The following is a 25,760-nucleotide window of genomic DNA, read 5'->3' as shown; positions in this document are numbered from 1 at the left end:
TAGGGCTCCCAGGCTCATTGCTGGCTCTGAATTACCCTGGAAAGTTTAGTCTGTAGGGAAGGAAGGATTTAGCAGAGCCATCCGCTGGGCTGCAGTGTGTCTGCAGAGGACCTGCTGTCTGCAGGGTTTATTGGGTCAGTTTGAGGCTAGGAAGGCTTTCAAGAAGAGACCTGACAGTATAAATCCAAGGAAGCCCAGGGAAGCTCCCAATGTGCATTGAGCTGGGATGAAGTCTCCCTGTGGTCCCCCTGCCAAGGTGTCCAAACAGCCCCAAGGTGCTGCTGTACCCACAGCTCCCTGCTCTTTGGACAGATAATGCCACCCCAGTCCTGTCCTGTTCTCCATCAGCACATCCCACAGCCTGCCAGGCAGAGGAGCCTTCAGCAGAGCCCACATCAGCCCTGCCTTGTGCGCTGAGGGTGATGGAGCCTGAGGGCTGGCAGATTGGCACCCTCTGGTACCACAGAGTGCCCAGATCCAGCCCAGTGCCCAGATCCGGCCCTGCCACACTCTTCTGGCAGCAACCCCGTAACTGGAGACACGGTGCAGGATTCACCACTTTCCTGAAGCCAAAGTGCAGGAATGAGGCCGGGAGAGCAGAGCCGGGAGGGAGATGCAGCATCTCCCTGGGCACCCCAGTTTGCAGCCTCTGCCACTCCCCCAGCCCAGCCACCCACCCAGTGCAGGGTCCTAGCGCAGTGTGATGGTCACCCATGATTAGAACCAGACCCATCCAGCACGGGGACTGGCTTTGGCTGGGATGCACCTGCAGAACCTACACCACCAGGTTCCCTTCTTATATCCATATAGGAGCCTGAGTTTTTCCCATTGCAGCAGAGATGCTGTTTGATTCCCCTCCCACCTCCACCAAACTTCCTCCCCTCGGCCTCCGCTCCCTCCCTCTCATGCATTCACAGTGTGCGACTGTTGTGCCTGTCCCTCCACCCCTCTGAAATATGAAATGTAAGACTGTAAACATCTCACCATAGAGCAGTTCAAAGGAGAGCTTTGACTGAGGGCGTCCAACGGGTCTGTACTGAGATTAAACAGGGGAAAAGGGGGAGTAGGAAGGAGGGAAGAAGAGGGGTTTTTGTAACTGCCAACGGGAGTATAAATATTCAGACACCTTGAGTCCTGCACTGGGATGTGTTCCTGCTCCAAGCTGCTCAGGAGGGTTTGCTCTTTTAGTTTTATAGAGACCTTTTTCCTTTGCCAGATGGTCACACCGGAGTAACCCATTTAGGAAAAAACTGCATGAATAACCTTAACCTTCACTTCCAAAGTTATAAGCCCCCTGAGAGGCTTTAGGAGAAGCTTGGGATGGCAAATAGTTTGCTCTGTGTTTCGGTGAGGATGGGCTGAGGATGTGATTGTTGCTCCCAAAGCCAAAACCAAACAAACCCATTTTTAAAGGCGAGGTTTGGGCAGCTTGATAAGCCAAGTGAATGAACAACAGCAGCAACACCAGTTCCTGTGGGAGATGAGCACACTGCTGATGTGGAGCATCAAACCCTCCTCTGAGGAACTGCAGCTGAATTGAGTGACCAGGGTTGGCTCAGGGGGTGGGATGGGGATGGAAGGAGCATTTCCCACCCCAGGGGATGCTGGTGATGGTGAGGATCTCAGATCTATCAGATTGACCCGGGCTGGTGCAGGTGATGGGGACCTCAACCCCACTCTGCCCTCACAGCAGTGGGATGCATCAGTGAGGGGGAAAAAGCCACTTTGGGGGCACTGGGAGCTTTGGGGAAGCAAAACTTAGGCAAGTGGTGCAGAGCAGGATCTGGGCATGGGCCAGTGGGGCCAGCAGGCTGTGAACCCCTCCGGTGCTCACTGTGGCTTGTGGTTCCCCATCCTTCACATGTGCTCCATCCACAGGGCCAAGTCCTGTGGCTGCATCCACCAGCTCCCACCTGCTTTTAGGCATGGAGCAGTGGGGCTGGTGAGGTGCAGACATCCCTCTCCCAGGGACCACAGGCACCACATTCCTGCACCAGCCATCACTGAACACCTGAGTTAGATCCTGAGTTCAGATGATGCTTATTTGGCCAATTTACGCAAAGCCATCCCGTGGAGAATCCTCTCCTCTGTCCAGCCCATGGCTCCCATTCCTTTCCCAGTGGGATACCCCTGCCCATGGCCGTGCCCTGTGCCCATCCCACTGCAGCGCAGCACGAGTTACCCTTGTGAGCTCCCCAGGCAAACAAATGCTTAATAAACTGCACCACAGTGTCTGAGGTGGTTATTAATACCCTGGTAAAAAGAGCTACTGAAGTTATAAAGCTTTAATTTGGCATTAAGGCCGAGTGGAAACTCCACGTGCCTGCCAACAGCTACACACACATCCCTATACAGGCAGGCTGTTAATATATATGCCGATATAAAAATAAAGAATAAAATTAAGTTGAAAGAAAGAGCTGAAGTGCTTGCAGAAGAGGGGAAAAAGGACAGTGGCTTGGTTTGTTTAGGGGGTTTCTGGTGAGGTTTTGCTGCCCTGTCCTGTCTGCCTCCTCAGATTTCTATGGCCTTTCAGTCTATGGATAAAACCCCATCTTTTGTTATTATTTTTCTTGTTTTAAACAAAATAAGGAAGTGAAGAAAGAGCCTCAATCCAGGCTCTAAAAATATATGAGCTGTTGCTTTATGGTGCACATCGCTGGCGGCGCGACGCCACAGGGATGGGCACAGATGTGGGACCTGGGTGCTCATGGGCTCCAGCACCACCAACCTCAGTCAAATCCCTTCTCCCTTCCCTGTGGGTGCACCCCGGTCCTGGGGGGCTGGCGGTCCCCCCACTTTTGGCATGCTCGAAATGGCAGTGGCGTTGAAACCGGCTGCCTCCAGTGCCTTTGAAATGGAGAATAAAGCTGCAGCTGGAGCGGAACGGGGCCCAACAGCCAGGGCTGGAAAATCCCACCCACAACGGAAGGAAAAACATTGCCCGAGGCACAGGGTGAGCATGGAGCCTCCTGCCCTGCACCACAGACTCCCCAGCACAGTGGGGCAAGGATGCTCCTGCTCTCTTAGGAGTCCCAGTTCACCCCAGTGCATGGGAGAGGGGAACACTGGACATGGGTCAGACCTTGGTCTCCACCAGGACTTGATGTCTTCATCAACGTTCAATATCCCACCCAGAGCCAAGTGCCCCAGTTCTGGGGATTTCATAGAACCCAACTGGTTTGGATTGGAAAGGACCTTAAAGCTGCTCCAGTGGAAGGGGTCCCTGCCCGTGGCCTTGAACACTGCCAGGGATGTGCATCTATTTGAGGTATGATGTATCCATCTGTGTTGCCGGGTCTGGGCTTGTTTCAGGCACCTTGGGGTGATAAAGGGTTTCTGGTTGTTCATCCCAGCAGGACAAGTGAAGGATGCAAGTCTGCAACCTGCTTGGTTTCCCCCAAAAAGCCCACATGGGTTTGGAGCCTGGACTTCAGAAGGTCTCCCCAAGCAGTGGGCTGAGCAGGGTGCACCCCAGTGAGGAGTGTGCAAGAACAGAGATGGGAACATCAGTAAGGATGTGATGAGGCACTGGAACTGCTGCCCAAACAAGTGGTAAATGCTTCATCCCTGGCAGAATTTAAGGTCAGGTTGGACACAGGGGCTTGGAGCAGCTGCTGCAGTGGAAGGGGTCTAAGGTATCCCTGCCCATAGCAGGGGGTTGGAACTGGATGATCTTCAGGTCCTTTCCAACCCAAACCATTCTGTTATTCTATCATCCTATGATTTGTTAAATCTTCTCTTTGCTTGGTTTGAATCTGAAATCCCTGGAGCACCTGCAGCAGAGCTGATGGCTTTGTTCTGGATGGAGGATACTCTCCTGTGGGAAAAGCAGGTTGTCCCAACAGCCAAGCTGCCCTTTTGTGGGCAAACACCGGTTACATTTGCAAAAAAAAGGGAAAAATCTATTTTTCCAGAGGTTTTTGTTGTTTCTTTTTAATTCACTCCATCATTTTGGAAGGATACTTCTGAGGAGCCAAACTTCAGCCTTCTGACATGAGGATCTTTGCCAGTCTTAGGATGGCTCCTGGGGTCCCAAGGAAGGTATTTATTCACTCTTCCCACATACTGACACACACTTTTTCCCCCCTTTTCTTCCTTTTTTTATGATCCCGTAACCTTTCAGAATGTCTCCAGCTCTGGAAAAATTACAGAGGGGCACATTTATAATGTTTTCTTTTGTACTTCTGTGTAAGCTTTCCAAAGTTAGAGACGTTTTGAAGTTACAACATGGAAAAGGAAAAGATAGAAAAGAGCAATAATACACATGTGTGAGGGGGAGAGGCTGACTCTGTGTTCAGTGCTGCACAGACCTCGTCCCTTGTCTTGGGTTTGAGGAAAAAGGAATAGAAAATAACACACACACACACCCCACACACCCCCAAAGTGAGTGGGAAGCATCAGTGATGTGATGGTTGATGAATGCTTTGTGGGTTTGGGTGTTTTTAGCAGAAGGAGATGGGGTTGGTAGTTGGTCTGTACTGTTTGGATGCTGGATCCCACCTGGAAGTCAGGGTGAGTGCTTGGGGTGCTGGGACCCAGCAACTGTCCCCTTGGGACCATCAGTTGGAAGCATAAGGGTGTGATTTATAACCTGGTAGGGGAAGAGCTGAGGGAGTGCTCTGAATCCTTATGGTCAGGACCAGGATCTGCAGACGCAGTACATCTTTGGCTCAGCGTTGCCCATGTTGCTGTGGAGTCCTTGTGCTCATTGCTGTGTGTGGAGCAGTGAACACTCCACATCCTACTTGCATCCCCCGGCTCCAGTGCCGCATCCTCCCACCACCCACCTGGGAGCCCTGGTGAGGGATGCGGGAGCCGGAGGTGAAGTCACTGGAGGCAGTGATGCCAAACAGCACTGGTGGATGGTGGAAGTGCTTCTTCTTGTGGCAAAAGGCCCTTTTGAGCCTGAAAACACGGTTAGGAAGGAGCAAGCTCTGCTCCCTGTGGCTGTTGCAGGGTTTTAGCCACCAGTGATTATTTGCACATGCTTTTTGTTCTGGAGGATGGGGCCTTTGCAGGCAGGTCAGGAGTGCAGTGGCAAAGCTGTGCCATGGGGTTTGCAGACAGATGTGAAGTTTGGCTGGGGAGGAACCAAACCTGCACCATGCTCAGCACCCCAGGGGGAGAACAGCCCCTCCCAAGACCCACAGGACCCCTGTGAGCCTCTCCCCAGGGATGCTGGTGGGTGCTGGTCCCCTGTGCAAGCCCTCCCTTGCTCCCACCGCAGTGGGTCAGGCTCCAGGCAGTGATGAATGGCCCCAGGGAGGCCATGGTGGCCACGGGCCATGGCTAATGTCAAATAACAAATATGAATGTGGGCTGTAAATATTTATCCAATGGCAGGCACGTGCTGCCTCCCTGGTGCAGAGGCAGAGCTCTGCTGCCCCACTGCCTGCCCCACAGCTCCCGGCCAGGACCTCCAGGAGGGCTGGGATAAGGCTCAGGACGATGCTCCCGTGGCTGTGGCTCCCATCCTGGCAGGGCTGCCTGCCCACCCATGGCTTGTAGGGGTGGTTCATGTCTCTGGTGAGCTCCTGGAGCACTTCTGTTCTTGGAGCAGCTTTCTAAGGCAGCTGGAAGCTGCTCAGCCTCAGGTTCCTCTTTCTGGGGTGCAGGGAAGCTGGAGGGCCCCTCGGATCCCCCTTCCCTGCTGAGATCCTCCCATCCCCGTGGGAGGTGGTGGAGGTGAATATCCCCAGGAGCAGAACTGACACTCCCATGTGCTGGTGGAGGCAGAGCATGGAGCTCAGGGAGCCCTGCCCGTGCCTGCGGGGCTGTGGGTGATGCTCAGCACTCCTCCCCTGCCAGGGGCACTCAGCTGCCTTCCACCCTGGCAGGCATTGGCAGCCAGAGAGGGGATGTGCTCCAGAGCACTGCACCTCCCTTACTGCCTGTGAGGGAAGGCAGAGAGCAGCCAGGTGAGCAGCTCTGGATCATAGACCTCTGCTCCATGTGCTCAAGGCTCCTGTTTCCCAAATGCCATTAAAACCTCCACTCCCACAGCCTCCCGCCATGGCAAACCCTTGGGCATCACCACTTAAGGCCATCACTGGTGCACAGTGCTCCACATGTCATGCTCTGGGTACCAGGGTGCTGCATCCCAGATAAGTGGGTTGAGGGCAAAAGGGGGATGGGGAAGATGCAGATTTTGGCTGTGTCCCCAAGGAAGCTTTGATGTTTTCACAGTTCTCCCTCCTGCTTCCCAGGTTTATTTCGTGTGGTTCCTGCTAATTCCTGCACATTCTTCTGCGCCTCAGAATAGAAAGTGGTGATGGTTATTTGGATGACTGGTCAGCTCAGGAAATGGCTAATAGGAGACAGAGACTTTCACCTCTCCCTGGGCTGGCTCCAGCCTGGACTCTGGGCCCTTAAGCAGTGTTTCCTACCATCAGACATGTGAGAGGGTCAGGGAGTTTCAGGGTGGTTTGTATGAGAGTGGGGACATAGGCTCATGAGTGGACCTAGTGATGCACCATGTCCCACAGTGAGCCTGTTGTGTCAGGGCTGGGTGTACTGCACTGCTCTCTCAAGCCTTTGTGGATCATGGGCTGGTTGAGGAGCTGGAGCGCTGCTGAAGCTGTGGCTGCAGTGGGGCAATGGGGTAGAGCTCCCCCAGCTCTCCCCATCACTCCCCTGCCTCTCCCCTTGCAGATGTCGATGAGTGCGTGGAGGGCACTGACAACTGCCACATCGATGCCATCTGCCAGAACACCCCCAAGTCCTACAAGTGCATCTGCAAATCTGGCTACACCGGCGATGGGAAGCACTGCAAAGGTAGGGGCACATCACCACCAACAGTGCCACTTGTCCAACAAGTGACAGCCTCTTCAGCAGTGTCCCTGCCCTTGCAGAAAGCTGGTTCACCCCAGCACACTGCAGGTGTTTTAGTCCCCTTTTCTGCTCTGAACTCCTGTCCTGTTGACACCACAGTGCTGGGGATGGAGAGGAGTGTGACTGTCCGTGCTGGTGGCAGTGGCATCCACCACGCACCTTTTGTGCTATCCCAGCATTTCCAGGACTGGGGCTGCCCAGTCCCTGGGAGATCACCTGAGGCTTGTTTTATACAAAGCTGTGAGCTTTATTCTGCAAGGTTTCCAACCCAGAGGCTGCAGAACTGGCCTAGCAGCTAAAATAATATAAATATAATAATAATATATAAATAATAATATCAAATAATATATGGAGATATAGATGATACAGATATGGATGGAGATGTAGATGTATGCAGCCAAGTTGGACACAGAATGAAAACGGGCTCTGGAGCAGCAGCAGGAAAGCAGGAATGGCACAGGGGAAGAATTCCCAGCTCTGCTCAGAGTGGATCCAGGCTCAGGATGGGCTGAGTACAAGCAGCAGAGGGATTAAAGCAGGCTCCAGGCATGGCTTCACCATGGAGACATGCTGCTCTGCCCACCAGTGTGGGAAATCCCATGGGATTCCCAGTGCTCTGTGCTGTGCCAAGGCTTTAAGGCTAGCTGGGAGTCCAGGGTGCAGACAGGGATGGTTCTGCAGGGTGTGGAGGGATGCTGTAGGTGATAACGGAGCTCAAATGAGCAGAGACCTCTGGATGCAGCATCAGCTGGGTGCAAACATGTTGGAGATGGGGCTCAGCCCCCATGCAGAGGGTTGGTCATCCCCTTGGGCAGCCCTACAGCTCTCGTGCCCCCTCTCTCCCCAGACGTTGATGAGTGTGAGCGGGAGGATAACGCCGGCTGTGTCCACGAGTGCGTGAACATCCCTGGGAACTACCGCTGTACCTGCTACGACGGCTTCCGCCTGGCTCATGATGGACACAACTGCTTAGGTGAGGCCCCAGCATGCTGGTGTGATGCTGGCATGTCACAACCGCTCAGCAGCTCTCATACCTTGGGACCAGCAGCTGCCTTGCTTTGCTGTGCACCTCAGCTCTAAGCTCCCGAGACCAATTTCAGAGCCAGGGGACCACAGTGGCACTTGCAGAGTGCCAGGAGCAGACATGTCCTGTGCCATGATGGCTCACTGGGGACAGGATTGCTCCCCATTGCACGGGGTGATGCTGAGGGATGATGCTCCATGCTGGGAGAAAAACTTGCTCTATGGGTTTATCCATAGGGAAGGCCGGGTCTGGGGATGCTGTGTGTGAGCCACAGCCCCCCCCACAGCTGCATCCTGCTGTGGTGAGTGGCTGTGCCGGCAGTTCTGCTGTGCTGCCCATGGCAGGACCAGCCTGTGGGGCTCACCCAGGCCCTGCCACTCGTGCTTGAGGTCAGCCCTGCACCTGCCAAAATAGATGAGTTAATAGCAAAGCCGGTGGGGATGGAACCAGCAAAGAGATTGGGTAAATAATCCCTGGGCCAAGACAAACCTTCATCTGCCTACGGAGCAGCCATGCATCCTCCCCACCACTTCCCACTGCCCAAACTCCATCCGGCCACGGCAGAGCCGAAGCTCCCAGCAGAGCCCTAGGGCTTCCCACAGCCCAGCACCCGCTTCCTCCCCCAGCACCCACGGGTGGAAGTGCTGGAGCACAGATCCAGCCACCCACCCTCTACCTGGAGATCATGCTGGGTCCTAATGAGTGTCTGCAGAGGGGTCATTAATGAGCTCATCACTGGGAGGAGGAGGAGGGGAAGGGATTATGGACACATACGCTTTGCATTAACCACCATCACCAGGACCTTTGCAGCCTCCTTGGGGAGGGGGCAGATTTACACAGCTGGGAGGAGGCGGCTCTGCCTTCCTCCCCCCGGGGAGGATGAGCCCGAGGAGAAGAAAGGAAAGCCGGGCTGGGTGAGCCACACGTCATGTGTTTAGAGTTGGCTGGGGAGCAGCTGGGGCAAGGGAGGACCTGAAGGGCAGCCCTAGTTCCCCCCTTTGAGCTCATCCCAGCATCTCAGATGTGTTGCTTCCCTGTAAGGATGGGCAGGTTTATCCCAGCATTTCTGTGTTGCTTTGCCATAGGGGTGGGGCTGGTTTATCCTCTGGATCCCATTTTACAGGTGAGGATGTTGACACCCTCCATGCTCAGCAGCCATTCCTGGGGGGCATCAGGGATGAACCCCAGTGGGTTTCTTCATCTTCCTGAAGCATCTCTACTTAACCAGAAAGAAGGGAAGCAGAGCACAGCAGAGGGTCATGCCCAGGCTTTGCTGGTGCTGAGAGCAGTGGCTGAGCTGGAGATGGGTCAGAGAGGGTCAGGGCATGCCCATAGGCTCCTCCATCAGCCACCCCAGGCAACCTTTTGAACCAGAACAGGAACTGGAGCCCTCATCCTGACACAGGCCCTGCTGGCTTCTGCCCATCTCTTGCATTTAATAAAACAGGTATTAGAGTGGTGGAGTCTTGTTCCAGCTGTTGGGTTTGAGCGGCTGCCTCCTCACTTTTGTGCAGAGCTTGAGGGAGAAGTCGCAAGACCTTAAGCCCTTGTTATAAGTGGGAGGATTTGAGGAGAGTTATTGGCATCTGCAGCACATAGCTTGGCTGGAGTGAGCCTCAGAGGAAGCTGCAGGCCTCCTGCCATCACAGAGGACATCCTTTCTGTGTCTGGCTGCAGCCTGGCTGTCAGCCCTAGCCTGCCCTGCGGGCACCCGCGTGTGAGATAATGTTTTCAACACCTCCTTCCCAAGGCAGTGGCTTTGTGGGTGCTCCTGAGTTTTGCTCCCATGGCAGTTTCCAGCTGTAGCCCTGCTTGGATTTCTGACCATCCCCCAGGGTTGTAGCATCTCCCTGGGCTTGTCTGGGGCAGGGGGCACAGTGCAAGGCACTCACAATGCTTGGACAACCATCCACCCACCCAGCCATCCATCCATCTCTTTGCTCCAAAGCAGGGGGTTTTAGTGCCTGCTGTGCCCCTCAGGGCAGTGCCAGGGGCCCTGCGGGATACCCCTCAGCATGGTCCATCACTGTTTCCAGCCTCCAGTCCTGGCAGGACTCAGCTTTCCCTGGCTCTGCAACATTAAAGCTCACAGGAGGTTTTCTTTGGCACGGGACCTCCCACTCCCCATCCTGACACCATCACCCAGCTCTGGGGCTGTGGGTGGAAGGGGCAGGGGTCTGATTCTCTGGCCAAGTCCTGGTTGCTCTGGCATCCTGGGGCACTGGTGAGTTCAGCTTGGACCAGTGTCCCTAGAAACCATTTGGAGATAGTAAAGGCAATTGCTCTTCATGTGGGGTTGGAAGTAGGTGATGTTACAGTCCTTTCCAACAGTAACCATTCTATGAAACAAGGGATTTGCAGGGATGGAGCAGGAGCAACCTGGGGCAAGGGCATTGCCACTGCCACGGGTGCACAAGTCAAGCCCCTTTCAGCCTTGGGTCATTAAACTGAAACAGGCCTGAGGGCAGCAGAGCTGCTGGGTTTGAGTCTCCTTACAAATAATTATCCCAGCTCTGGGCTAAGGTTTCCCAGTGCTCCCTAATGAAGTGCAGGCATCCCCAGCCGGCAACAGGCTTGGAAGGGATAGGAGCAGGGGGTGGCTGCCATCAGTATCCCATCCAAGCATGCTGGGTGCTTTGTGGGTCATGGGAAAAGAAAAATCCCTTTCTCTGTGGTTTTGGGTTCCCTTCTGTCAGACAAGGCTGGACCTTTTTTGCCTGTTAGCTGAGGAAACTGCATAGGCTCTGCAGCCCATCCCATGGGGTGCTTTGCCTTCATCCCCTGAAGTCCTAAAGCATCTCCCTTTCTTCTAGCTGGGGGATCATGGATGTAATGTGCACATCTGTCCCACCCAGTTCCCCATCCCCTCCGCGTGCCATGGATCTGTGCTCACCTCCTGCCATGTCCCCTTTGCAGACCTGGATGAGTGCTCAGAGGGCAACGGCGGCTGCCAGCAGACCTGTGTCAACATGATGGGCAGCTACGAGTGCTTCTGCCGGGAGGGCTTCTTCCTCAGTGACAACCAGCACACGTGCATCCAGCGCCCTGAAGGTCAGTGCATGGCCCTTCCCTGCAGCCCCTGCATTAAGGGACACATCTGTCACCTCTGGCCACCCCTGCACTGCCTGGGTATGGGTTTGGGTTTGGGTGCTGGTTCATGCCCCTTCTTGGTGTTGTGAATTTGAAAGTAAATTCATTACGAGCACATTGCTGTGGGGCTCATAAGTATCTCTGTAAGAAAACCCTCTCAGGCCCCTTAGTCAAGCTCGGTAATACCAGACAGAGGAAGCTGATCCTGTATCTAGAGTGTTGAAGGTACCTGGAGATCCTCACACCCCCCTGTGAGACTTCTCCTGCCAGGTCTTGTGCAGCACCAAGACCTTTGTCTTGATATCAGTTCTAAATTGCTGCCATCTGGAGCAATCTCACAGCCCAAACAGGAGGAAATAAGAGATTTTTGCATCTCCACTGATTTTATCCCTGCTGTTTGGCAGAACCAGCTGAGTTTTCCTTTCCTCCTTCCCCGTTCCCAGCTGTGTCAGTCACTCCAGCTCCACTGGGAATCCTGCCCAGCCTGGGACAGCTCAACCATGGTGGCATCTCCTGCATCCCTATGCCCTGTGTGTGCAGGAGGGATGAGCTGGCTGCTCCTTCCTCTCCAGGACGCAGTGGGTGGCCCTTGCTGGGGACTGGGATGCAGGTGCTGGTGTTTGAGCTGCAGAGTGGTGTTGTCCTGGGGAGGTCTGTGTTGCCTCTGCACCCTGAGGTTGGTCTTGTAGCTGCTACGTGGTCTCCATCAGCAGGATGCGGGGTGAGAGGGTTGCAGCTGGTCCCTGGGATGTGAGCCTGGAAAAAGCAGAGAGCTGAGGATAATCTGGGATCTGATATTAAAGCCTGTTCTGCCTTTACTCTTGGCTTTTGGGCACTGCCAAGGACAGAAGCATTCAGTATTAGAGAGCTAAACCTCAGTGTTATGGCTGCTTCCTTCCTCCTGGGGTCCTTGCCAGCTCCTTGTCTCTCTTCTCTACCCTGGCAGGAGGCTTTCTGCTTTCCCTCTGCTCTCTCTCCTTTTCTGTTTCTGCTCTTGCTTTCCTCTCTCCCCCTGATGCACAGGGGATGAAACACTGCTGGGTGAGGGACCTGGGTGATAGACCCCAGAACCTCACTTCTGCAGCACCACCACTCTCTCCCTTGCACCAGCTGGTCTCTCCCAGTAAGTCAGCCTCAGAGCCCCCCATGTCTGCTGTAGTACAGGGGTGTGAGGGAGATGCTGCCACACAGTGAAGAGCAACAATAAGAAAGAATGAGAGAAAAAGGCTGTTTGGAGAGAGGCTGAGAGCACTTGGCTGGCTCTGGCATCCCTGGGGCATCGCATGGGTCTCTGGGGCAAGGCTGGGTGGAGACAAGGGAATTCCAGCAGCATCCTAGCCCCAGAGTACCCTGGAGGATGCCAGGGGGATGGAGTGGGGCTCCCCACAGAGTGGGGGTTCCCAGCCCCAGCGTGGAGGCCAGGGAAGGGAGGGCTGGTGTGGCTGGAGGCAGGAGGCTCTAATGACAGAGGGCTCCCTGACACTGCACTTAGAGATGATCTGTCCTCTCTAGAGAGTCCTGTCCTGGAGCTAGGTGGGATGTGTGGGGCAGGTGATGGGGAGCAGCCTGGGACACCCACAGGCTCCAGCCTGTTTTCTAACCATTTGAGTGCATGCTTGGTGCATCTCAGCATCCTCCTTCAGGAGATGTGGGAACAGGGTCTTGCCTGAGGTGGTGGGAGGCAATCAAAGGTTGAAAGCTCCAGGGTGGCTTTGTCCACTTCCCAAGCAGCTCCATGCCAGGAGGTGCTGCCCTTTGAGACACCTTCTTCAAGGCAAGAACCCATTAAGGTTCTTATTGCAAGGTTCTCCTCCATCCCCCCCTCCCCAGCCCAGCCCAGCCATCCCTCTGCCCCACACACCATTACCAGGAAGCTTCTGGAGCTTTTCTGTGCTTCCTTCTCTCTTTTAGAAGGAATGAACTGCATGAACAAGAACCACGGCTGTGCCCACATCTGCCGGGAGACCCCCAAAGGGGGCATCGCCTGCGAGTGCCGCCCCGGCTTCGAGCTCACCAAGAACCAGCGTGACTGCAAACGTAAGGAGCGCTCAGGGATGGGGGGACAGTGTCCTGGGAACCCCTGACCTTGTCTCCATGATGCAGACACCTCCTGGCCCTGCTGCAAAGCCCTGACCCCCTGGTAGCAATTGGATTATTGAGTCTGAAGCTCTCTGGGTTTCATTTTCCTCCAGCTCTGCCTCTGTTGCTCTTACAGAGGATGCTCTTGGCATCCTCCTCTGCCATGAGACATTGTGCTCTTACTCTGGCCAGGCTCAAATGGCCTCAAAGGGGTCCCAGAGGTGTAGCATCCTCTGTCCCTGCCCCAGTGTCTCACTTTCCAAAGAGGAGATGAACAGGGAGAATGCGACTGGCACAGGATGAGCACAGAAATTCTTCCCCTGGGGGTCATGGTGTTCTGAACCCGTCTCATCTCCTGCCAGCATCTCACTGGCATTGCCAGGGTTATTAAATAGAGATTAATGTGTTTATGTAGTTATTTTTGTTTCTCCCTTTGTTGTATGCAGCAAATGTGTAAAATGAGAGGGAGTTTTAATCCTGTGAGCCTGTTTTCCCCCCATAGTAAATGAAGAGTATGCCTTGTCTCTTGGGAAAGGCTGAGAGAGATTCCCAGGAGCACCTGAGTCATTCCAGAGCTCAGGAAAGTCCCATCCTTCCCTTGTAACCTCAGATTCCAGGAGCAGGGGCAGCAAGCTCACAGGTCCCGTTTGCTCAGGCTCCACCAGTGGCATCTAGAAAATAAGCAAAGACACGAGAAACTTAGATCTAAGGCAGAAGCTGTTCCCTGGGAGGGTGCTGAGGCGCTGGCACAGGGTGCCCAGAGAAGCTGTGGCTGCCCCATCCCTGGCAGTGCTCAAGGCCAGGTTGGACACAGGGGCTTGGAGCAGCTGCTCCAGTGGAAGGGGTCCCTGCCCGTGGCAGGGGTTGGAACTGAATGATCTTCACGTCCTTTCCAACCACAACCATTTTATGGTTCTATAAACCACATCACAGTTTGCATCTACCAAGATCCTGCAGGGAAATCAAAGGGCTCTAGAAATTATCCAGGAGGATATAGATGAGGTTTCTCCAAGCTGGCTTTGTGCTACTCCTTGAGGATGCTGTGTGGGGAAGGAAGGGGCTGGGGACCCTGCTGACAGCTGATTCTGTACCTCCTGCAGTGACCTGTAACTACGGGAATGGGGGCTGCCAGCACACGTGCGACGACACCGACCAGGGGCCCAAGTGTGGCTGCCACGTCAAGTTTCTGCTGCACTCCGACGGGGTGACGTGCATAGGTAGGTGCGAGCCATGGCCTGGGATGTGGGGTGGGGTGTGGGGTGGGATGTGGGGTGGCTCCTCTTTCTCCCTGGGCACTTTGCTCTTGGCCTGATGAAGGGGCTTTGGGATGCGGCGTTTCCTGTTGCTGAGATTGGAGATCCTCGGTGATGTGAGGGATGGGGTTGGTACCCGTGGGAATGTGCTGCTGCTCAGCCACAAAGGGCAAAAGTGGCTGTGGGGATGCTTGAGAGGGTGGTTGGGGTTTGGTTTGTTGTGCTGGGGTGTGAGCAGGGTCCCTGCCTGTCTCCAGGCTGCTGGAGGGAGAAGGCTGAGAAATCCCCCATGTTAGAAGCTGTCACTGGCAGCAGTTGAGGAGGGACAGAGGGGATGGATTTAGTCCCTGTGATCTGTTCTTAGTTGGCACCGTGGAGCCTGGGCTCAGGAACAATTGTCTAGCCAAAGAAAACCCCAACCCCTGACAACCTGACAAGTGAACCACCCCCAGAACTGTCCTTTTTCTCCGTGTGTTTTCAGACTGTAGACCATCAAACCGAGATCAGTTTTACTGGTTTCAGATGCTCGTGCTGCCTAGCAGCTGATTCGACTTAAAAGAACGTTGCATTTGGAGAGTGATTAAGTCCACAAATTGCTCCAGACATTTGAGTTCTCATTCCAAAATAAAAATGAAAGAGGAATTGAAAGCGAGAGAGAGGTTTTGGCTCCTGTGGCCCTGCTGTGCCTGAGCAGCTTCCCAAGGACAGCTCCATCCTCAGGGGGAGCAGCCCCCTGAGCCCCTGGCTGCTCCCCACCAGCTCAGTGGATGCATCAAAGCCCTCCTGCCTCTCAGCTCAGCTGCCTGTGACCCTAATGTCACTGCTGTCACCCAGCCTGCTGCCAGGATTAATGCCAGGCCCTCCTGGCAGGATCAGACCCTTGTCTCCGCCACCCTTGTGTTCACTTCCATGGCCACCACATCCCATCCCAGGCGCTGAGGACACAATAACCAGGGGGTTATTGTGGTGCCCGGGGTGGGGAGCGCTCCTCTTTGGGGTGCATCAGCTGGTGTGCCCCCCCTGTGTGTGGTGTCTGTGTTGGGGTGAGGACTCGGGGAGGTTTGGCACCAAAAGGGTGCTCCTGACCTGGTGAATGCAGTGGGTGGGAGAGCAGCTCCCCAAAGCAGCTCATGGGTCAGGAGATGCTCAAGAGGGGGTTGTTGCCAGAGTCTCAGCACTTGGATCCCAAGTACCATGGGCAGGATGGTGGAATGTGGGGGTTTCCAGAATCATTCATCCTTATGGCCTTGACCAAAATCTCCCTCTTTGTTCCCAAACCATGCACTGTATCTGCTGGAGAGGCATCTCCCACCAGAGCCGGTAAATCCCCATGAGCTCTCCCCTCACCCATATTCCTTGGGGAACTCAGAACCCCACAATGAAGGGTTTTAGGAGCAGCCCCAAACCCACCCCCAGACCTTTCCCATCCCTTTGGGCCCCGCAGCAGGAAGGAGCCTGCCTGGCTCCCACATTCCCGGGGGAACCCCAGCCCCCAGCCCCTGCACGGGAACACTGTGGGATTGTGCTTTGGCCGCTGGGAGCCGACGGCTGCCCCATAGGGGCAGATTTACAGCCCAGGTACCTGCTCGGATATTTATAACCACCCTTTCTTGTTTTATGGCCCCTCCCCCCCGCTGCCCCTTCCCCATTTCCTCTCCCATATTTCATCATTTCAAGGGGAATGGAGTTTCCAGTGAGGGGAAACACAAACTCGCTCCCCGGGCCCTGGGCTTTGAAATGGGACTCGGTGCGTTTGATGGGGCTCCAGGTTCCCTTCAGATCACACCACGCGGCAGGAAGCACGCTCAGCCCCTCGCAGTGACAGTTTCATGGGGCCACGGACGGTGGTTTTCATTTCTCCGCTTTTTATTGCTGCTTTTAAAAAGGCAGATAATGAAGAACATGCCTCTGAGCAGAGCGGGGCCAGCCCTAATGGCTCCCAACATGTCTCGGGGGGAGGGGGAGACGGGAGGCGAGGCCAAAGACCTGAAATATTGATATTTACGCTCAAAAAAGCAGCTCTTTTTCACAAAGGCAATAAAAGGCCAGGACGCAGAATTGCCCTTCAGCAGCCCAGGGTGCAGCACCCGCGGGTGGATGCAAACCAGGCTGCTGTGGTCGATGCAGGTTTGGGCTTTCTGGGAGGATTTGCAAGCTGGGGCATTTCTGTAGCTCCCCCCCAGGGATGTTTGGGGTTTAATGGGACCGATGCTGTCCCCTGCTTGTGGCAAGCACCGGAGGAGGTGGATGGGGAGGAAACATGAGGAGATGGAGAAGGAAACTGAACCCAGCTCAAGTTTTATGGTTGATTTCCTGACCCGTGCCTGGGCAGTTTGCAGCAGCTCCGCCGATGCTCTGGCTTTGTGCAGCTGAACCCTGTGCAGGTCTATGCCTGGGACATGGAGGGAAGGGGCTGAGGCATAGGAAGGCTGTGGGAAGGAGAAAGCAGGGCTCAGGGACACGACGTGGTTTGCCATGGGCATTCCATGCACACTCCGCACACATCAAACTCCCCATGGAGATCCGGTCCCTGTGTCCCGGCTGCTGAATCCCTGAATCCCTGCCCGTATCCTGAGCCCCCTGCACAGTGCAGGCACATGGGGGCTGCGTTTCCCATTCTCCCTTTCCCCACACAGACCCGGCGTTGTTTCTCCTGCAGCAGAGATGTGTTCACCTCCACTCGGTGATGGGCTCTGGGTGCCCCAAGCACCCCATGCTCAGCCAGGGGCTCTGGCTTCAGTACAGCAGTGCTGTGGGGTTCTGTCCCCTCCCTGCAATGTCTGGGATGAAGGAGGGACATCTCCCAGCCATGGGAGTCTCCCCCAGAGCCGAAGGGGGTTTGGACAGGCTGTGGAACGTGGGATGCTTCAGACAGGGTGATGGAGGAGTTGATAGCACCAAACGTCAGGTTTTGACTCTCTGGGAGGTGGGTGATGCCAGTTTCCTTTGCAGGGCAAAGCTCATGCTAAGGTTTTGGGGCAAGCCTCAGAAGTGATCTCTGGGTGTTTATAGCACCAAAATTTAGCACCAGTTTGGGGGTCTATGGCTTTGCCCAGGCTGCTCTCAGCCCCATCTTGGCCATTTTCACTCCCCACCAGGCTCCCCTATTGACCCTTTGGGTACTCAGCACCCTGGGACTGTGCCGTGCCCCCTTGGAGCTCCTGCACCTGGGTGCATGGGTGATACTGAGCAGCCCAAGCACACCCACAATCTGGGCTCAGCACTGGCTTAGCTGCTAGATCCAAGTGGTGCAAGTGGCACTGGTGGGACACAGTCACTTCAGAAAGCCCAAGGCCATGCAGTGTCCATAGAGCTCCAACCAGGGTTGCATTCAGCCCCAGCATGTGGTGGTGGTACTGCGGTGAGGACCCGGCTCCCCAGACTAACGGGCTGCACTAACGCTCCTTGCAATGCGCTTCCTCCTTCCCGCATGGAGAGCACAGAACCAAATGGGTTCGGAGAGGCTGTGGGACATGGGATGATGCTTCCGACAGGGTGATGGAGGAGTCGATAGTGCCAGACCCAAACCTCTGGTTTGGGCTCTTTTGGGAGGTGGGGGGGAACCAAAACCCAAAGGGAGGATTTGCACCAGGCTGGAAATGCGGTGGAGTGGAACCATTGACGTGTGACACCAACCGAGCTCCTTGCTGGACACTGTTTCTAAATCACTTTTTTATAAACAGGGGAGAGACACTTCCAGCAACACGTTATCCTTGAGACGTTTTCTAATGGTAAATATGTTTGTTCTCTATCTCTCTGGAGGGGTCTAACAGTAGATGGTCTCCCAACTGGAGATCATAACCGGGCTCGGGGGGCTGAGCTGTCCTGCTAACCGCATGCCTCACTAACCCACTGCTGCTTTGTAACCCCACAGAGCAAGCCCCTCGGGCTGCAGGAGGACTTGGCTTTTGGGGTCACAGAAGGAAACCCTCCCCTGGCTGCACTTGCATGAGGCGGGGGCTCTCGCGTTGCTTTGGGCAATCCAGGCTGGTGCAGGGGGTGATAATCCACTCTCCAGGAACTGTGGCAATGGTTATCCCTTCCCAGGATCCCAGAGGAGCTAGTGGTGGGCTGCTGGTGGCAGTGGGGTTGGGAGGGTGATGGTATCCCCATCTCTGCACTGTGTGTCCCCAAAGTTACCCCTTCCCGGAGCCCACCCTCTCATAGATGGACACCCTCAGGGTGCCGCAGGCTTTGGCCCAGCAGAGCTGCAATGACCCCATAAATGAGGCTGGGCACCTCAGCTGCTGCCCCAGATACTTCTGTGCAGCCCCTCTTGGGTCCCTAAGCTCCTCATGAAGGTAAGGTGATGCCTGCGCTCCACCAGCAGGGAAACTGAGGCAGTCTGATGGTGAAGGGACTTGTCTGTGCTGGGGAACCTTGCTCACGGATGTGATGGGTGCATGGAAATTCCTGGCATGTCCAGGAGGAGCTGTGGGCATGTGGCTCACCTGTGGTAGCTTCCTGGGGGGCTCTGCAGAGCCTTTCCCACAGGGATGGGAGAAGGGAGACCCCAGCTCTGCGCCATCACCGGACTCCAGCCAACCTGGCTATAATCCCTCTGATTACAGCACAATGATCTCCTTAGACTGCAGGGATCCCAGTCCCACTGTGACTGCTGTTCCTGGCAGGTGCAGGGGAGCTGGAGCCAATGGTGCAGCTCCATCAGCACAGGGTGCTGAGCAGAGCGAGGATTCCATGGTGTGGTGGTTGGGAACTGAGAGCGGAGCTGGGCTGGAGGAGGGTGGGACAGAGTGTGTCTGTGTGTGAGCTGCTTTGTCTTCTGCCTCCCTGAGTGGTGGAGGCTCTCGCCAAAGCCCTGTGTGGTTGGGTGAGTCATGCCAGGCTGGAGCAGCCGCCGGCACTGCCGAACAATGCGGCTCTGCCGGGGCCCCGAGTGCCTGGCCCCATCTCCCCATGACCTCCCCTATTCACAGGTACCCCAGAAGCCCCTCCAAGCTCTTTGTAAGCCCAGGACAAGGTCTCCCCTTTGCAGAGGGGTTTGCAGTGGTGCTCCAGCTGTGCTGGCTCAGCTCCTACCCCATGCGTCCCGTGGGCATCAGCTGCATCCTGCATGGGATGTTGAGTTTGCTTTACAGCTCAGCTGCAGTTCCCAGAGGTGCAAAGGGGCCGGGAGGGGAGATGGGAGCTGCAGCACTGGAGGAGGCTGTGAGCAAGGTGAAGTGCTCCATGGAAAGCTCCATCCTCCCTGGTGCAGCCACTTCTCTGGCTCCTTGATCCCACCAAAGCAGCACCAGCGCTGAGCTCATCCCCTCACCTCAGCAGTGACCCTGTTCAATCAGCCCTCCCTGGGCTGCATCAGCTGCTGGAACAAAGGCTGGTACTGAACAAGTCATCAGCCTTCCAGAACGTTTCCCTTCCCTTTGGCTTGGTGTTGCCCTCACTGTGCTCTTTGCTCCGGTGCCACAGGGGAACCAACGTTCCCGACACTGCCGGCTGCTCGCAGGGACAGGACCTGGCTGGAGGAGCATCTGCAGAATCCCTTCCTTGCCGTTAGGTTTTGTAATTGTGCTGGTTATTAACTTAATAAAATGGTCCCTTTTGTTCTCTTATTATGGGACATCATAAAAATAGCAGCGGCAAGAGGAGCACAGAGTGATCCCAGCTCCCTTGCCCTGAGGCAAATGGTTGGATGGTTCAGTCATTCCCACCACATGCGGCGCTTGCAAAAAGTGGGAGAACCTGGGATTTGCTCTTTCCAAGGAATTTCTTCAAGGCATTTTCATCTTGGGTTCCTTGAAGCCTCATTTATCCAAGCAACCAGCCTTCTGAAAGGAGTCTTTTATTATCCTTTGTGAACAACTTCATGCACTTCAAACCATTGTTCTGGTGGTTAGGACCAAAATTGAGGACTGATCTCACAGGGAAGCTGTCAAGCTGAAAATGCTTCATTTAAATTAGTGTCCCTTCTAGTCCTACCAGCCACAGCTGACTTTGATAATACTGGAATAATTAGGGCTCTTTTTTTCCTTCTAAATTGGATTTTTTTCCACTGATGCTGCCTCTGTGTGTGTGTGTTCTAATTATATGAAGCGTCTCCCAAATTAGCCTGGGACACTGGACAGGCTGACGTGCCCGAGCGGCGGCTGCAGCCCAGGCTCACCCATGGCTCTGTGGCTCAGTGCGGTGGTGGCAGCAAGGGGGCTGGAACCCGCTTTTCCCTCCTGCATCCCACTGGGACTGGGGCTGTGCAGTGGGAAGGCACCAAGGTCTGGGTTGTCTGCGGAAGCAGAGGTGCTGCAGGGTTGCCAGTGCCTCAGACCCTTCCCCTTGCTCTCTGTACCAGGGGGTTTATTAATGGGTTCTCCATGACCTTGTTACTGCTGTGAAAAGCCAAGAGCAGTTTTGGTGTCTCTGCACTGAGGTTTGCATCACTGCTTCCTTGGAGCCATTTGGGTGGCATGGGAACATCCGGGTGCTGGGACCCCCCAGCCCAGCCTTGCAACCCCAGCCCTTCAGCTCGGCTGCTCTGTCCCCTGTCCCCACAGAGACGTGTGCTGTGAACAACGGGGGCTGTGACAGCAAGTGCCACGATGCAGCGACCGGAGTGCACTGCAGCTGCCCCATGGGCTTCATGCTCCAGCCAGACAGGAAGACGTGCAAAGGTAGGTGTGTGCGAGCGGGGCCGGGTGTTCACTGCTCACCTTTGGGTGCCTCAGACCCCACTTGTGTCCGGTTTGGCTCAGGTTTAGCTCAGCTCAAGCATTTGCTTCGTGGTGGTTGTAACCATGGGTGCAGATGAGGATCATCAGTTTGGGGACTCATTTGGTTGGCCCCACTCTCCTGGGAAGCCTATGGAGAAGGGGAAAGGGAGGGCTGGGCCAAGCCAGAGGCAATGGCATGGCACACATGGGCCTGGAGGGTCCTGTCACACTTTGCTCCAACCTGCTGCCTCAGTTTCCCCATGGGTAGGGGTTGGGTGTGCAGGAAATCCACATCTTTTCTGGGAATATGAGGATGCACGAGTCCCTCTTTGTACACTGGCCAGGAAGGTCCAAGCACTGTGTCCTGTTTCATAGAATCATGGAACCATAGAATAGTTTGAGTTGGAAAGGACCTTAAAGCTCCTCCAGCTCCAACCCCTGCCATGGGCAGGGACCCCTTCCACTGGAGCAGCTGCTCCAAGCCCCTGTGTCCAACCTGGCCTTGAGCACTGCCAGGGATGGGGCAGCCACAGCTGCTCTGGGCACCCTGTGCCAGCGCCTCAGCACCCTCCCAGGGAACAGCTTCTGCCTTAGATCCAACCTGAACTTGCCCTGTTTCAGTCTGAACCCATCACCCCTTGTCCTGTCACTGCAGTCCCTGATGCAGAGCCCCTCTCCAGCATCCTTGTAGCCCCTTCAGACACTGGAGGATGTTTTGAGATCCTGGATTTGGGGAGCACACCACAGGATGCTGCTCCCCTCTGTGTGCTCCCACCACCATCCCCATCCACCTGCCTCTGCAAGGGGGAGCAGTCCATGCTGGTGACCCCACACCCAACCCTGCCCCCCTCCTTGGGCAAGGGGCACCATGACCCCGGCCTGGCTGGCGCCTGCCTTGTGTCTTTTGGCAGCTCTGGGAACTTGACCCCGGTTGAAAGCAGAGCCCATCCCATGCTGCCTACCTGCTGACTGCTTCCAGACCCTGGTGGTTTATCAGAGCATCCCCTCCCCTCCACTGCTGCAGTCTCCAGGAACATGCAATAACCCAGAGCCACGTCCCCTGTGTCTGGGGGTTTTATTGCAGCTGGTTTACAGCCTGCGCCCTCACAGTTGTAAAGAGAAAGCCCCAGAGCTGCCCTGGCGCTGGGGGTGGTGGGATGCTGCTTCTTCCAGGGCTCCTTCCATTTTACAGGTCATTTCCTAGCAGTAAATTTTGTTATTAGTGGAAAAGGGGAAAAAATCAACCAGAAACCCCAAGTTCCAGCCCCCGTCCAGGTTCTGGGGCTCTTTGCAGTTATTGTGTGTAATCATTTTTAGCTTTGTTTATGGCAGGAAGAAGACAAGCAAAGGTGAGCATTGAAAAGCCTGAATTTTGTCTGGTTTCTTCTGTTCCTGGTCCCCAGAAGTAGCCCCAGCCCAAACCTGTGCCTCTGCAGACTGGTGTGATGCTTTCCCCCATTGCCAGGCTCTCTCGGGGTCCCTGGCTCCTGCCTCTGCTCTGAGGGATGCCGAGACCTGCAGAGATTAAATGTTCTGTACAATGTCCAAGCTCAGCAGAGCCCAGCAGAGCCCAGCAGTCCTGACCTTCCCCACTGTCCCCAGTGTCCCGCATCTGCTCCCAAGTGCACCCAGATAAAACCAGTTCCCCCAGTGCCCATCAGAGCCCCAAGGCTTTCTCCCATCTGCCGGCTCCCAGTGGGGACAGAGCCCGAGGAGATGATCCCTCCCTGCCTGCCGATCATCCCAGCTGGAGTGTGCCCCTGTCCCCACAGACATCGACGAGTGCCGGCTCAACAACGGTGGCTGTGACCACATCTGCAGGAACACAGTTGGCAGCTTCGAATGCAGCTGCAAGAAGGGCTACAAACTGCTCATCAACGAGAGGAACTGCCAAGGTAAGGGATGGCAGCACCCCCAGCACCGTGTCCTGCCCGGGGGCATCACCTCTCCTGCTCTCCAGTGTGTCCCAGCCCTCCCATAGCTGCTGCTGGAGGAGCGCTGGTCCCGTTCCTCTGGACCATGTCCATCCTTCAGTGTTGGATTTGGGTTCTGGTCTGGGGCTTAGCCCTTTGGTCTGCACTGGATGATGGTCATGACATTCCCTGCAGCCCCATGGGCTGGGATGTGGCTCTGCCTGCCTCTCCCACTTGTCTGGCCACCCCACAGCATGGGCTGGATCATTCCCTGCTCAGGGATGTGTTGGTTTTTGCAACAAGGGTCAAGGCAGAGCAAGGGTTTTAGTGGCTTTTGTAAAGGGAATGCCCCTTCCCCTATCTGTGGAAGGCAGGAGTTGGGAGGAAGAGGCATCCTGCTCACTCTGGCTGCTCCGTGCTGCTTCTTCCACCTTTTTCTCTCTGTTTCCTGCACATCCCACCTGAACCCAGCTCTAAACAACCTGGCAGGTCCCTAGGCTGTCTCGAGGGATCCCTGCATCCCCAGCCCATGGCTGAGGTGAGCCCAGTGCGAGTGCCTAAGCCCAAGTGTTGCCTGCCAGATGCATGTGGCCAGGGAAGGAAGGGGCTGGTGTTCTGGGGCTGTGGCCACTTTCATCTCAGTCCAGGCTCAGCACTCGGGATTTTGATGTGAGCACAGCAATTAACTTAATGAAGGCAATGAAACGGTGCTCAAACCCACTGGGTTGGGTTCACCCCAAGCCAGGGCCTTCCTGCCATGGCCAAGTGCCCCATGGGGCTGAGCAGACATCCCTGGCACTGTCCTGGGGCAGGACCATCCCACACAGCATTCCTGCTTGGCACAGGGCAGAGCCAAGACATCCCATGCCAAGGACACAGCACTGGTCCTGTCTGAGGAGCAAAGGGGCTGCAGGAGTTTGGGGCAGTAAGAAGCTTGGATGCTTGCAGGGTGGGAGCAGTGTCCCAGAGCATCCTGGTGTTGGATCCCCAGAGCAATCCATTGCTTGATCCCTGGCGCATCCCAGTGCAGGATCCCACAGCATCCCAGTGCAGCCTCCAGCTTACTGGAGCAATTGGAGCAGGAAGGGGACAACCCTTGTCCCTGGGGCTGCCCCTTCTCTGCACCAGCCCTCACCTCCCTCCATGCCTCCCCTGCAGACATTGACGAGTGCTCCTTCGACCGGACCTGTGATCACCTCTGCATCAACACCCCAGGCAGCTTCCAGTGCCTCTGCAACAAGGGTTACACACTCTATGGACTCACCCACTGCGGAGGTAGGGCTGGCAAAGAGGGACCCAAACCCAGTAGGAGGCACATGGGGCACCCAGGGATGGGGCAGCCCCATGGCACTGGGGACCCACTCACCCCAAGAGCCCATGGAGAGGGTGGGTTCCCCACATACCCTGAGCTGAGGCCGGGCTGGGAGGGCACTGGGAGCCAGACACTGGTGTCTGCAGCTTCAGACACAGCGACAGGAGCAATTTGTGACGCCCATCACTTGTCCCTTCCTCCCTGCAGATGTTGATGAATGCAGCATCAACCGGGGGGGCTGCAAGTTTGGCTGCATCAACACCCCCGGCAGTTACCAGTGTACCTGTCCTGCTGGCTGCAAGCTGCACTGGAACAAGAAGGACTGTATTGGTATGTCGGGGCAGGACACACTGCGACTGGGAACGTCCAACCACCACATGGGGCTGCTGGGGTTAGGTTTTGGGGGGGGGCATCGGGGTTTTGGGATGTCCTGGCAGAGGGATGCTCCAGGGTGGGCTGCTTTTGGCTGGGTCTCACAGGGGTCTGGATGGGAAGGTGTCAGCCCTGCTCCCTCTGTCCTTGGTCATCTCATTGCTTTTATGACCATGCCTGGGGCTTGCCATGAGCTGACGGCTTCAACACCAGCCAGTGTTCCACAAGGAGCTGTTTCCTCATCCTTGGGGACAGGCTGTCCCCCACCCATTGAACCCACAGTCACATCTCACATTTCCAAGGAGGGTTTGGGGGGTTGGGATGCTTCTCTGGGGTCCCCATCTGCACTCTGGCATCCTCTCCTCCCTGGTGAGTCCCCCCATGGCTTGGGAGGCTGCAGGAGCCCCTTGCCCGTCCCTGGGCTGTGCCAGCCACGGGTGTCCCTGCTTGTTGTCACCAGCTGGTGCGTGTCCCTCAGAGCTGGTGAAATGCCTGCCAGGTTCGGTGCCACCTCGAGCCACTCTGAGCTGCAACAAGACAGGCAAGAAGGACAGTTGTGCCCTCACCTGCACCTCCAAGGCACGCTTCCTGCCAGGTACCGGCACCATGGGCAGGGGGGTTCCCAGTTCTCTGCATGGCTTAAGCTTTGGGGGACAAGTGTCTGTATGGCCAAGGTGCAAAGACCCAAGCGGTAGCCAAGGAAAGAGAAGGGGGTGGTTGCTTTGGGGGACTCATTGCTAAGCATAGAGCTATGTACGGGATGTGTCCCTGGTGTAGGATCCCCGTGGAGGGGTTGTCCCAACACGGCACAGCCCTGGTTCCCTGCATCACCCCAGCAGAGCATCACAGGAGCTATGCAGCCCTCCAGCATCCCCTGACTCCTGTTCCTCCTTCCCACAGAGTCCGACAGCAGCTACACAGTGAGCTGTGGGACCCCCGTCCTGCGGCAGGGGGGACAGCAGAGACCCACCAACAGCAGCCAGTGCCTCGGTGAGGGGGCTCCCAGGGTGCCCATGGCCCCCACCCCCTGGGCTGCCCCACACTGGGGTGGTTGAGCACCCACCTTTTCTTTTAGAGACACTCGCTGCACCAATCAAGCAGAAGGCTTCATTCAAGATCAAGGATGCCAAGTGCCACCTGCACCCACGGGCCAAGGGCAAGCAAGACGAGGTTGGGAAGGCCGGGGCACAAGGTGAGGTGTGGTGGCAGGGGGTGGTGGGG

General features: G+C 55.8%; 1 protein-coding gene across 6 annotated transcripts in view; it reads left to right on the top strand.

Moving 5' to 3' along the window:
* Positions 1–25,760, top strand: part of SCUBE3 (signal peptide, CUB domain and EGF like domain containing 3) — a 40,360-nt gene that overhangs the window by 8,042 nt on the left and 6,558 nt on the right. For 2 of the 6 annotated variants that reach the window (XM_034069743.1, XM_031042896.2), the window contains exons 2-14: positions 6,652–6,774; positions 7,679–7,804; positions 10,772–10,906; positions 12,857–12,982; positions 14,125–14,241; positions 17,961–18,008; positions 20,787–20,903; positions 22,715–22,837; positions 24,014–24,130; positions 24,375–24,497; positions 25,000–25,134; positions 25,440–25,529; positions 25,615–25,731. In XM_034069743.1, the coding sequence (XP_033925634.1) occupies positions 6,652–6,774; positions 7,679–7,804; positions 10,772–10,906; positions 12,857–12,982; positions 14,125–14,241; positions 17,961–18,008; positions 20,787–20,903; positions 22,715–22,837; positions 24,014–24,130; positions 24,375–24,497; positions 25,000–25,134; positions 25,440–25,529; positions 25,615–25,731 (1,497 nt within the window). The remainder of the gene's footprint in view (positions 1–6,651; positions 6,775–7,678; positions 7,805–10,771; positions 10,907–12,856; positions 12,983–14,124; positions 14,242–17,960; positions 18,009–20,786; positions 20,904–22,714; positions 22,838–24,013; positions 24,131–24,374; positions 24,498–24,999; positions 25,135–25,439; positions 25,530–25,614; positions 25,732–25,760) is intronic. The other 4 variants (XM_034069740.1, XM_034069739.1, XM_034069742.1 and 1 more) reach the window with 4 other exon arrangements.

This window comes from Melopsittacus undulatus, chromosome 16 (genome assembly GCF_012275295.1).
Source record: "Melopsittacus undulatus isolate bMelUnd1 chromosome 16, bMelUnd1.mat.Z, whole genome shotgun sequence".
NCBI classification, from domain to species: domain Eukaryota; kingdom Metazoa; phylum Chordata; class Aves; order Psittaciformes; family Psittaculidae; genus Melopsittacus; species Melopsittacus undulatus.
Note: the sequence above shows the minus strand (reverse complement) of the source record. Positions and strands in the feature narration are given on the sequence as shown.